Source organism: Patella vulgata, chromosome 1 (assembly GCF_932274485.2).
Source record: "Patella vulgata chromosome 1, xgPatVulg1.2, whole genome shotgun sequence".
NCBI lineage: Eukaryota > Metazoa > Mollusca > Gastropoda > Patellidae > Patella > Patella vulgata.
The window spans coordinates 40,772,042-40,785,417 of NC_065879.2; the positions used below are offsets into that span (position 1 = coordinate 40,772,042).

At 34.1% G+C, this 13,376-nt stretch overlaps 1 protein-coding gene and 1 long non-coding RNA gene across 3 annotated transcripts in view; one reads left to right on the top strand and one right to left on the bottom strand.

Annotated features, from left to right (window-relative positions):
- LOC126827225 (LIM homeobox transcription factor 1-beta.1) overlaps positions 1-7,031 on the top strand; it is a 51,955-nt gene extending 44,924 nt beyond the window's left edge. For both annotated transcript variants that reach the window (XM_050556467.2, XM_050556476.2), the window contains 5 exons: positions 2,394-2,611; positions 2,798-2,937; positions 3,259-3,336; positions 4,100-4,247; positions 4,453-7,031. In XM_050556467.2, coding sequence (XP_050412424.1) covers positions 2,394-2,611; positions 2,798-2,937; positions 3,259-3,336; positions 4,100-4,247; positions 4,453-4,700 — 832 coding nt within the window. In that variant the 3' untranslated portion in view covers positions 4,701-7,031. The remainder of the gene's footprint in view (positions 1-2,393; positions 2,612-2,797; positions 2,938-3,258; positions 3,337-4,099; positions 4,248-4,452) is intronic.
- Positions 7,032-9,485: 2,454 nt separating this feature from the next.
- Positions 9,486-12,781, bottom strand: LOC126816056 (uncharacterized). Its single transcript, XR_007678203.2, has 5 exons — positions 12,616-12,781; positions 12,174-12,218; positions 11,839-11,858; positions 10,927-11,014; positions 9,486-9,703 (listed from the first exon to the last, which is right to left on the bottom strand). It is a non-coding gene; the product is annotated as an uncharacterized LOC126816056 (long non-coding RNA).
- Between the last annotated feature and the right edge of the window lie 595 nt (positions 12,782-13,376).

The following is a 13,376-nucleotide window of genomic DNA, read 5'->3' on the forward strand; positions in this document are numbered from 1 at the left end:
ATTAAAAATCTCACAAAACGAAATGAAACCACGAAAAATTGCTCAAAGAAAACTTGTCTGTTTACACTCCACGGGAATTATCCAGAGGCTCGTTTACCAAATATGGTTATCCATCTTAAGATTGGTCTGAATTCACAGATCACCTTGGCAACAATATCAGAAAAGAAAAGAGAATGGCTTTATATTTCTAAATTATACTGCTTGACTCAAAAGACTTTTGGCTCCACTTTTTGGGTACTTGTACGCTCCAGTTGTTGCACACGCGATAGGTTAAATGTCATTTTGAGATTAACATGCCCCGCTCATTTTAATAATAATAATAATAATAATAATCGTTTTCTATAGCGCTGAACATTCAGTCAGTCTGACTGCTCTGTGGCGCTTAAGATAACACATGGATGGAGACCACAGTGGTTTGATAGTAATCTGCCCATTTTACATTATACTAGATAAATCGCACAATATTTTACCGCCATTTCAAGTTATTCTTGATAAATCTCACAATATCTTGACGACACGGCCAGATTAAAGAAACGGTGTTTATCTTTGTGGTAAAATCTAATGACTTGGTTATATTGATATGTGACATGCTATAATAGTTAGATCATAAGCTTCAAAAGAAAGGGGTTAATCCTTTGCTAATCCCTTTATGGAATTCAGTCTTTCTTTGACGCCAGTGATGGTCACTTTCTTTGTAGCAAAATAGATATCAGTAATTTTATCAATGGCTTTTTGATAAACGCATAGTATTTTTTTTATGTCATAATCTAAATAATTACCATAAAATAAGTATTTTGTTTCTTTCAGTTTCTCATAAATAAAATGAAATGAAATATTTATTATATTTTTGAAAATCTGTTGTAGCCCTATTTGCAGTTTGAATATAAATAAAACAGTAATAAAATTTTTATTCCTATAGGCCTATACATATCACAGTGTTATGATTATTACAATAAATCCGTATTAAAATTGTAATTTTAAATATAAGCCTATAGTGTTATTTTAATAAATCCGTATCAAAATTGTAATTCCATATATCATACGCGTAGTTTTAGTCGTATATTTAAAGACGTAGTCTGTATGGCATAACATAATTATTTGAGATGATTAATTAACACATCAGTACAAAAAGTTTTTAATATATAGTTACAATACATTGTTATAAAACAATAAAAATTTCTTGGTGCATTTCATACTACCGAATGTTGGTCAATAATTTAGATAATTATATTTCTATCTAAAAAATGAAAAAATCCGGAAACATTACCACTTCGTTTAATCATTACAACTCGTATTACATAATACTACTTATGTTTTAAGAGCTTTAGGTCATTAAAACATAATATAACTTATAGGTCTGGTATATATTTTTATGTACATTATAATCTCATAAATCTTTGTCACAACTTACAAATATTGTTAGGCATTGAGTGACACATTCGAGTGGCCATACAGTGCATAGAAATTGATTTACACTCTCGAGCATTATGCTGTAGAATATTTTCTCCATGGTGTGTTGGACAGGACGACAATAGACGAAGAATATCGTTCAATGTTTATCCACTATAAGACTGAATTTAAATCGTTCTTATATTGACTTGAGTACCAGTTCACACCTATATATTTCTCTTATATTTACTAAGCTAGAGTATCGATTTTATTTAAGAGTCCAAGTTAGCCTATATATACGATTACCTTTACACCAACTGTCCAATTTGAAGTCTAGCAAATACCGAAATCTTAACAAAGCATAAATTAATCAAGAAGTCAAAATACACTTGTATTCGACCTACACAGCAACATATGTGTACATGGTCTTACAATTTAATAAATTTGAAAATATTGAAGAAACAGGTGTTTGCTTTATTCATATCTAAAGATTTATATCTTCAAGCAAAGTTCTCAAACTACAAAAATATCACGAATATTTTTTCTTTCAAGGCAACAAAATCTATGAGCATTGTATTTGGTTTAATTTTTAGTTTTAGCTTCTACTGGAAGTCACTTTCTTCCTATATTCCCGATCGATCAGTTAAACGTAATATGTTGACGTCAAAAGAGATACATAACTCACAAACTATAAGGTCATGTTCACGCCATAATATCAATTTAAACAAAAACAAACAACATAGCATTATTTATGAAAGATTTGCTTTCTGTGTGACCCTTCATATGTGCATGACTCCATGAGAAAAATAGTTTTTTCGAAAACATTTGATACCACATAGCTGACACGTTTATATACTACGAAGTAAATGAAGTAGATAGAAAATCAGGTCACTAAATCCTTTAAAGAGGGTTTTTTGTAGTTGACGAGCGAGAATCGTAATTTTTAAAATATGGGTTGATTTAAGTGTCATAGATTTTTATTTTGTGATTTAATTTATTTTCAGATTATTTGGAACAAAATGTAACGGATGTCTTCAATCTATTCCTGCCAACGAGTTAGTTATGAGGGCTGCCGGTTTTGTTTATCATCTGCGCTGTTTCTTGTGTATGGCATGCGGGCACCAATTACAGAAAGGCGAAGAATTTGTTGTTAAGGACGGCCAACTCTTCTGCCGGTTAGACTTTGAAAAAGAATTTAGTATTTTACCAATGAGTCCGAAAAGTACGTATTTATTCATTCATTTAATTAGTTTTACCCGCAATTCCGTGATGCATATCATAAATATTAAAAATATCTAAATTTTTGATAAGATGTACGCATAATGCAAGCCTTTCGGATCTTCACGGGCTTTCCTAATGTCTAATTTTCAATAAACTTGTATTTAACATGCTTCTTTTAACCATTCAGGTGATTGTAGTGATTTTTGCTATGATGATAGAGATAGTAGAGATTCTAAAGGACCTAAACGACCTCGCACAATTTTAAATACCAGTCAAAGAAGAAAATTTAAAGCAGCATTTGAACTTAACCCTAAACCATGTCGAAAGGTAAATATTTCAACATAAGACATTTGATAGGGTAAACTGGTTTTATTCGGCCATTATAATTTTCCATCCATTGGCACGTATGACGACATTGGCGATGCTATTTAGCCCTGTAAATTGTCGGTACGTTAGCATTGTTATTCATGCCAGTTATTGCCCTTTTTTCTTGAAACTATATACACTGTCTAGACCTATACAAATGCCAGGATAAATACTATATATTTGTCTAATCTTTCTGTACTATCAACCGGGATACAATATTTCTGGGTTTTTTTCTTTATCTTTTTCTTTATTTACAACCTATGATTTTTCTTCTTTTACAAGGTACGGGAAGCATTAGCAGCTGAAACTGGTCTTAGTGTTAGAGTTGTCCAGGTTTGGTTCCAGAATCAGAGAGCTAAGGTATTGTGGAATTTACAATCATTATGTATTTGCCAGTTAATTAATGCTACACGATTGTGCTGAATTTATCTATCATTCTTTGTATATTTGAAGTACTGGTTAGTGTAGGTTTAGTATCGGTCACCCAGAACCCCCTAGTCTTAGAATATTTGCCTGAATGATAGAGACTAGTGTAGGTTGTGCATGATTTGCATGCTACGGCCATCTTGTTTTGCGATTTACTTTGGTAATGTAACCTATAATTGTTGACAGTAGTATCATTAAAAACAATCGGATTAAAATACAGATCTATATTTCGTTTCGTTTTTATACTTTCGATGTCCTACACTACATAAAGATCTGACCAGTTGTTTTGGGAGGTCGCGTCAGAGGCCATACAAGCGGCTTTTGGCCCTATGACGTCAGACATTTGATTAACCAATCAGCATGGATGTTTCTAGTGGATTACTCACAGTTCCGTGCACCTCACGACAAAAGCTCGTCGTAACAGACCGTTTCATTGGCTAACCCCTTACATCATATATAAAGTATTAAAATAATTGTGCATGATTTCTAATTTTCGAAAATACCAAATTTCTGACTGCAAATGTGCACTCAGATTTGAATTTCATTTCACCATTTCTTTGTAAACTGAACGGAACTGAACCATTTTTGTACTGATATTCCTATTAAAGATTCCAGTTTAAAAATACTGTAGTTTGCAAGGGATTCCTATAGCAAGCAAATCAGGTTCTGAAACTTTATTTATGATTAATTTTTACAGGTGAAGAAGATCGCACGTAAACAGAATGTAGAAACTAACAATAACAATGATGGCAAAAAATCTAAAAAATCAATAAAACGAAAATCTGATGATGATAGCGATTCGTCTGATTGTGGTGGTAATAACGATAGTGATGAGGGTATACCAAGTAAGTAGAAAATATATCATTGCACGAATATCTTACTCTTCATACTGATTTATTTATGTAAAATAAGACATTATAACTTTATGTTTTAAACTTTTATTCTTATATTTATTGAAAAATTGACACGGTTATTCTTGCACAGAATGTCCCTTTAACATTATTCATTATTTATTTTATTATTTATTATTATTTTGGTTTATTATTGTAGGTTTACCGTCTATGAATGATGGCCAACAGTATAACCAGCTTCACCAGTTTGATAATCAAGGTCCTTTATACAGCGGACAAGCTCTCCCAGAATCCATGTATCCAGAAACCCCAATGGACGATAATGTCGACTCCATTGATCACATGTTAATGTCGGAAAATCTTACTCATAGTTCCATGGCAGGCAATTTAATAAACCCCATAGATAAACTATATTCTATGCAGAGCTCCTATTTTTCTGCCGATTAATTTTATTTCTTACGATATAACATTACGAAGTAATAAGATTTTGAAGGACGTTTCAATGGTGTGATGAATCAGTTTGCGTTATCTTCCTGTGGCTTGTAAAAAGTAACTTTTGACGTGAAAAACTTGAGAAAATAAAACGTTATTATGACAGTCTTGCCAGCATAATATTTCATTAAATTTTATTTATATTCGGAAGAAGGCAGGACAATGAAGTGCGAAGAACGCAACAGGAAGTGACTAAAGACAAACTGTGTGATTTGACCAACAGATAGTAGGTCTCCGATTCCACAAAAAATACCAGCCATGAGATAGATGTGCGATAGAGACACAAAATAGACTCACTAGTGTGTTTTCTTGTGTTCTTTTCATTTTATCACGAAATGTGAAGACAGGGGAGGAGTATCGCATGGAATAAAACGTCACCGATGAGTGAAAAGACAAACTGAAGTGATAGGTCTTGTAGTATCTCGAATAACCATTATCGAGATATTAATGATGTACTCTTAATCACAGAAAACCGAAGACATTAATTATTGTTCCAATATATTCCACGTATAAAGTACGTTATTTAGTGCAAACATTTGTATATATAGTATATAGTATTTATTAAGAACTTGAAACCAAAGTTATATCTATACATACCGTATAACAGTGAACTGTTTGAACACCGTTCGTTCAATTTCTCTGGTTGTGAGATAACTTTATAATGAGTATATATGTATATATACCAGTGCCGTTTGGTATAATTGATGTTTTGTGAATATATCTTTCTATATGTCTTGTAATTCTAAATCTTTCTTTCTCTCCATATTTACTACTATATACTATGTGCAATATATGAATACATTAGATATTATCTCATAGGTTTTATTGCAGCAAATATTCATATAAGAAATGAAAATTTTAAAAATATCCCAAAGTTCTGATAATTATTATAACAGATTGGCTTTGCATGACCTTTGATCGAGGATGGTTGCACGTCATATTTGTTAAATCTATCAAAACCTCCCTCCGAAATATCAAGGGAAACAGGTGCTTTGAGTGTTTGGAAAGATGTTAATCGGTATGCTGCATTTATTGTTTGTTTTATAAATTCCCTTTTTTAGTGCGGCTTAAGTAACTTGTCCAAAAACCTGTCTCTTATATTTTTAAAATTCGAAGTGGATCCGTAAAATCTATGAAGGTATTTCTATAAATAATACAGCGGTGCGAAAAGACAAAACTTTGTTTACAAGATGCCATGGGAACGACATAATGTTATAGTCAGATAATATTAACGATTTATTTCTTTACGAACGATCGTATTTGATATTACACAAATATCCTTTTTGAAGCTCGTTAATTAATAATTTAAATTAAAAATTTTTGAGACTAATTTATAGATGTTGATAATAATAGAGACTTTTGGCAAGCGTAAATTCCTTGTCCGTATCGTGTATCCGTATCGATTTTGCGTGTGACGTCATTAGTGCGTGTGTTTTTTTCATACGTGATACGGCAGCAATTTTAGACGTTGAAATGTTGTGCTGTAGAGTTTTTATGAATCAATGTGTATATTTGATGTGATTTTAACCACGATAAAGACTGGAATTTAATCATTACTTTTGATGAGATTTTCGCGGAATGTTCATATTTTTCCTGTCTGTCTGCATACTGGTTGATCTACGTGCTAAAATTCAGGAGGTGGGACCTTGCAAATCTGTAAAAGGGGTATATACTTTCTGAAATCGTAGATTAGTGAAACCAAACATTGCTGTCGAGTCAAAGTCGAAGATACTTAATAAGACTTGACACTATTTTTTTTTAAATTTTAAATAGCTCAGCGACTGTCGAGCGACTTTACTCCCTTCAGGAATTTGTAGGCTAGGCACTTGACTAGTACCTTTGTTGATCTTGGTAGATAACTGCCATCATGCTGTAATAGAACTAAGCTCAGCCCAGCTACCCATATGTACGCGGCGCTAAAATCTACCAAAACTTCAAACCTACAATGACGCAACGTATCACATGACACGGATGGGAAAAATTCCACTTGCCAAAAGTCTCTAATGTATACGAAAGTTTCACTTATCGCATTCCAAAAGAATGGTCGCAGCCTCTATACTAGCGATCCCTGAATATATTTCATCACAATTATTACATTAATCTGCTTTCTGCTTTATTTAAAACAAAATTAAGTCTACTATACTTTAAAACATGTTTTGCTGATCATTTCTGAGAACCATGTTTCTTTGTGTCTCAGTATATCTTTATTTATTACATTCCACGTCGTCTGTTTGTCTACTTTGATTTTGTTGTTATACTGTTATTCTACCTCTTTTATTTCTTAAAAAATGCTGAATAAAAATATACGAAACGAAATTGTTTTGTTCACAGTATCTAACTTTTGTTTGATCCTACATCTGGAAAATTAAAGATGTATATTATCACGTGTATGCTCCTGACCTATTAAGAGCTGTTTCTAGTTGTACTTCTGAACCATGTTGTGTTTTCCTGCATTCGTTGTCTTTCGCAGTTATTGTATATATAAAAATATATTCACAAAGAATCACCCTATCTCATTCTTTTACTAACACAGTATTTCAGAATACCGTATAATTTCAACAATTAATTATTAAAGGCGTATTTATGCGAATTGACTTTCCATCTTCTGCTATCTATGTTATTAAAGATGCTAAGCATGTAGTTGGAGCAGAAAGAAAACATTTTTGTATTGATAGTCATATCTGACCAATGCGTGTAATATTATTATACCACAGTATCATAATTTGTCGGGTGCTATATACCATAATCACGTCACACAGACCGACTTACTGTGAGCCAAAAATTAAGGGATCAATTTTATATCTAGTTCCATGGATATCCCTTTGAGAGATTGGTTAACAAAATTCTTCTGATATTGCTGACATCGACAAAGTTGACCAGAGCGTTAACGTACATATTACTGGTTGCATGGGGCAAATTTGATTTCGAAACCCTATCAGATCCCAAGGTTTTCGTCCCATTTTTTTCCTGATTGACTGCCTCTCGCACGTCTGATTCCGAATTCTTTCATTTTGTTTATCAATGGCGCTACGGCCACCCTTATTTCGATTTTCAACTGTCAAGTGTTGTATTCGTTACTCCTCCCATCCGAAAGGCTAAACACTATTCAGCATCTCTGACAAGGGGAAACCACGCCAGAAAATCACGAGGAATTATCTCGGTCAACACCTAGAGCGTACCCGAGACATCCTGGTTAACGAGCCAGCGCCTTAACCACTGAGCCATCGTGGCTATTTCTGCATTCGCAAGTGTCAGCCCCCATGCCAGTTCTCGGAAAAAGAAATACAAAAACTTAAAGACGATGTTCTATCATCAAAAAGCTATAAACCTAGTGATATAGATTTTATATTCTGTTTCGGTCGCAATAGTATAATGGTGTGATAATTTGCCAATTGCTAAAATAATTAATGTTTCTTAAATTAACCACTTCAAGATCAACTGGCTAGCAAGTCGTTAACCTGTCACCACTTTTGATGCCGTCATTGGGTATCCCATCTATTGTTTTTGTTGATTTATTATATTGTTTAACCCTTTATGCATTGTTCATCTATCGACATGTCAGTTTTAATTACAACGTTTGCTTTTATCCTATTATCGGAGTTTCCTTAAATATAACATAATTTGTACATTGAAGGCAGTCTCTAGTTAGGATCCCTTACTAAGTGTAGTAACTGGCCTGTCAGTACTGTAGGACGATATATGTATATTTATGTTCAGGTATATTAAAGAATTGAAGAATCATTCGAAGTCTGTTGTACCGAAGAGAGAATTTACACCTCTAAAATAGTACAGAAATGAACAACTTAGCGTATTTGGAAATGATGCTAAAATGTACGAAGGCCCAGAAGTTTCATTCCAAATTTCAAATGCGAAATTCCAAATTCATGTCTTAACAATAAAATAGCAACTTGGCAGCCCCCTCCCCCTCAATTAAAAAAATTAGAATTTAAATAAATCGTAATTTTACACAACTAATTAGTGCTAGTTTACCTATCTGATGCCTGGGCCGGATAAACACCCGTTCCAAATTACTAGATTCGAAATTCCAAATTCGAAATTCCAAATTCGACATAATCACGTGACATTAGAATCATCATGGCTTCTACAGAGAAGATAAGTGTCGCCGGTGTGGCGGATTTGACCTATAATTTTACACAACTAATTAGTGCTAGTTTACCTATCTGATGCATGGGCCTGATAAACATACGTTCCAAATTACTAGATTCGAAATTCCAAATTACTAAATTCGAAATTCTAAATTACTAGATGCGAAATTCCAAATGCGAAATTGTCTCAGGAACCTGGCTGGCACACACACCGTCACGCACACCCCCTGCAAAAATTCGTGTTCCGCCCCTGATAGTCTGCCAAGTGTACACCGCTTGTACATCTTGTAACTACAAGATAAAGAATGTACGGTAAAGTCCGTGTCGAGTAAAGAATTTAGATATAAAAGTAAAATAACTGATGCCTGGAACAGAATCTAGTTCACTTTATAGAAGAATATCGTTAAGACAATTTCAACAGTTTGTCGTTAGTTTGTAATTGTCTCTAAATTGTCTGCTAAAACCTTAGTCTCGGTCACCCAGAACCTCATAGTCTTCAACGTACGGAGAATATTTTTTCTGGATGATAGAGACTACTAAAACCTAATAATCTGACGCCCATTAAAATAATTACCTCGGGACTATAGTTCGTTCCTGGGTCAAAAAGACACAAAAAATTGGATTGACAAATAAATATTTTTGCACTATGGTCTATTTATTTCTAGATGAGCTAGAAATGAAAATTTTGTATCTGGACATACATACATAACACTCAAGATAGTAAAAAGTTTTCACAGTAGCGACCAATAGTTCCAATTCTACAAACACATTGGAAATTGCCATCATCTTGTGGTTGACATACACCATGGTTCAAACATGGTTTATATTGGGAACACAGGTGTTCAGATTTACCTGAAATTTAAAAACAATCTGTTATGTTATGTTGTGTTTGTACAGGTTGATTGCTTTGTAAAAATGAAGATATAACGGAGTTCTGTACAGAGTATGTAGAAGTTCATGTTATTTTCACTGTCTCACATTCATCAACCAGTCAATGCATGTCTCGTGGGTGGAGCCACGGTGGTTCAATGAGTAAGATGCTGGCTCACTTACTAGAATGTGCGGGGTTCGTTCCTAGTGTTGGACTAGAAAGTTCCCTGAGATTTTTCAGCGTAGTTTCCCATTGTCAATTGATTAAGGAGGATAGCCTGGCAAGAAACAGCATCTAGTCGTTGGTGAATATCTAGATCTTGTGTTATCGTGCACGTAAAAAAAAGCTTGATAGTTTGAATTCCAAATAAGAGTAGGCCTAGGCTGAATATCCGTTGTCCGGTAAAATGTTTCCATTAGCCCGGCTGGTACAAATATTACGTATATAGGCTCGAACAAATGATACAATAACATGATACCATATTTAATTATAAAAGAAATACGTGTTATGGGTTAAACCCCAATACGTCGATCTTCAACAAAACTACACTTTACAATTTACAGAGCCATTGCTGTTCAGGACAATGGGAGTTATCTCCCCAATATTTTAAAATTTCCATGATTCTTTTCATACAACTTGATTGAATATACTCCAAGAATTATAAAATATTTTTTCTAGTAGAATGCTCAATAAAATTTTACATTATAAATGTGTGAAGATCACGCATGTAATCTAAATGTATTTAATATGATTTAAAATAACAGCATTGCCTCCCTTGTATGCGTGGGCTCTAATAATAAAAGGGATATAACTCTCGTTTCCGATTTTTGATTCGGGTCAGTCGTCTAGTAAAGCCAAAAATTGCACTTCTTTCTTACACTGACAGACAAATTACATTTATGGAATCTTAAATTCACATACTATGTGCTTTGACAGTGATATTTATATCATCCAATCAACTTTCAACTGACTCAGTTATCCTGTAGTGCGTTTGAAATATATTTATAAAGAAATATAGACAATTTCATGTCAACTCAGTTCAGGAGATCTGAAAAAATGATACGCATTCCGCATACTTTGGCGATATTGCAAGTCTTGATAGCAATAGATACACCCAACCCAAAGCGTTTTGGGACCTAAATCAAAAGGACCCTCTTAATAGTAGCATTTATAAGATATCTGTCATTGTATTATGGTTACTTACTGACACATTTTAGCAGGGGATAACAAGGATCCTTTTTACAAAACACAACTTCTGTTACAGCCGTCTTACCATCAACACAATCTATAGACTACAAACAACACACTGTTTTGGTGAATAATATTGTTTTACCGTCGTTACACCGAATGCTGAGATTTTTTTATTCGACACCCGATGTTATTTCTTTGTGGCGGGGTGGGGATTCCGATCCTTTAAGTCGTGTTTTTAAATGGATACGACACAAGACAGGATAGTAATCAGGACTTTGGAAGGGCTACGGTAGTTTATATGTTTTAAAACATAAGGAACATCATGTAAGATTTAGATAAAGAACTGGCCGTTCTTGCTATAATGAACTTTATTCTGGGCGAAGTTATGACCGTTTGAAGATGTAGCGTAGGTCGTGTATTATCGTTTAGTAATAGTACTTGAAAACCGAGACTAAGTCTCGATTCTCCATTTTAAAGTTTGTAAATCATCACCCGATGATCTAGAGGGCTTCTCATGTGAATAAATGAATAATTTATTTGAAGCCACAACAAAGACCTGCAATAGGCAGATATAATGTCCTTGAATTGTAGAATTCGTTTTAACGTAAGTGATTGTATTGCCGAACTGAAAAAGAAAGTAGGCACGACACCTTGGTCCAGACAAAAAAACCTCTTCTAATCAAAATTCGAAATGGTCCAATTTTGTCCGTCGTGTTACCACTTCAATATGTTGAATTGTCGCTTTCTTAACAAAACCGAGGCCTACCTATGTACACAGTAGCGAGTACCCAAAAGAAATCCTTAAAATCGCAATTCTGGAAAGAATAGGTGGAAACCCCGCTCTCGTCAGAACAAAAGTTTCCCCCATGCAATAGTGCATGCAATTCAGCAAATCATGCATTTTATTAGAAAAATAAATACTCACCTGATGCAAATGGGTTAATGCTGAAACGGTATAATAATTTTTTTCCAATATTTAATTGATAAAGAAATAACACATTTAGGAGTTATAGGAGAAAGCATATACATATTTCAAAAAATAAAATTGATTAAGCAAACATCTGAATATTTTGGATACCAACCAAGACTAACAATCACCATTCTCTGTAACTCAAACAACTTGCCACTATAAGTTTATCTTTTTTGGGTTGTTTTTGAGTACCGCTATTGCTGCATTTTAATTACTTCTTTCCAAACAGTTGCTTAATCGGTCCCAATGAAACATTACATAATCCATATGATATGTAAATTTATACTCACATTCGACGCCATACAGGAAATAGAATGACAAGATTCCAACTAAAACTGAAATGGATTATTGTGATTTAACTTTCATGACGATTTTGTGATAAAAATAATCTTCTTTAGAATATATTTTTGTAGTCTTGATATTATATTACTGAGTTTTCGATCTCCGTGTTGGCAGGGAGATTTCCACGGAATTTTCTAGCCCGACAAGTGGTGCAGAGCGGGAAATGTGTCAAGGAACAGTGTCGTGTCGTTCAGTCGGGGACGTAAAATGAAGTTGCCGTGTGTTGGCTCTCGTGCACATAAAAGAACTTTTCAAAGTTGGAATATGACGAATTTTCCTCTTAGCACACTGCATGGCATATGCCTGTCCTCTTTAGCCCACTTCTTTGTGCAAAAAAGTAGGACGTTTAAACCTTATTTAATTGCATTTGATGTTGTAAAAGGTTCTTACCTAGATTCTTCATTTTTACAGACTTATTACTAAGTTAATAATACGAACATATGGTCATTTCTCATGGAATTAAAAGATAGCTTATCAGACGTTTCTTTTTAAAAAGTAGAATAACGTAGAACTGTATGTTAAAGTTATATAACCTCCACAAAGCAATTTATTTTCGTCGTAGATATTAGGTCGTACAGAACGTCTATATATATATATATTATCACGTCCTTCCGGAAAAGATTTCTCATCACGCGATATTCACAATAGACTTTTTCAATTAAGTTGGTTTATTATCTAGGGGAGTGGTTTCGATTCCTAGCTTGTACGTAGAGTCGCCTGTCCAACCTCGTAGGTTTTCTTTGCCCCCCCCCCCCCCGGTGCTAAAGACCCCTACGCGCAATAAAAGTGAACCATATGTTAGTCCCGAAATGACCTACTTTGTCTCGAGTGGACGTTAAACCCCATTACACTACTTTCCAAGAGAATTCCTTTCTTTAAAGGGGGAGACTAACGATTTTCAACAGGGTTTCCATAATTCTCAAATATATATTCAGAAATAACCCCCTCTGTAACACAAGCAAAAAGTTTTTGTAAGCGAGAGATTACTTTTTATACGTCCACATTCATAATGTGAACGTATTATGCCGTCGCCCCTGTCTGTGTGTGTGTGTGTGTGTATGTATGTATGTGTGTGTGTGTGTGTGTGTGTGTGTCTGTGGTTCGCCTACAGGGCGCAATTCTTCATGGATTTTCTTCAAACTTGGTATACT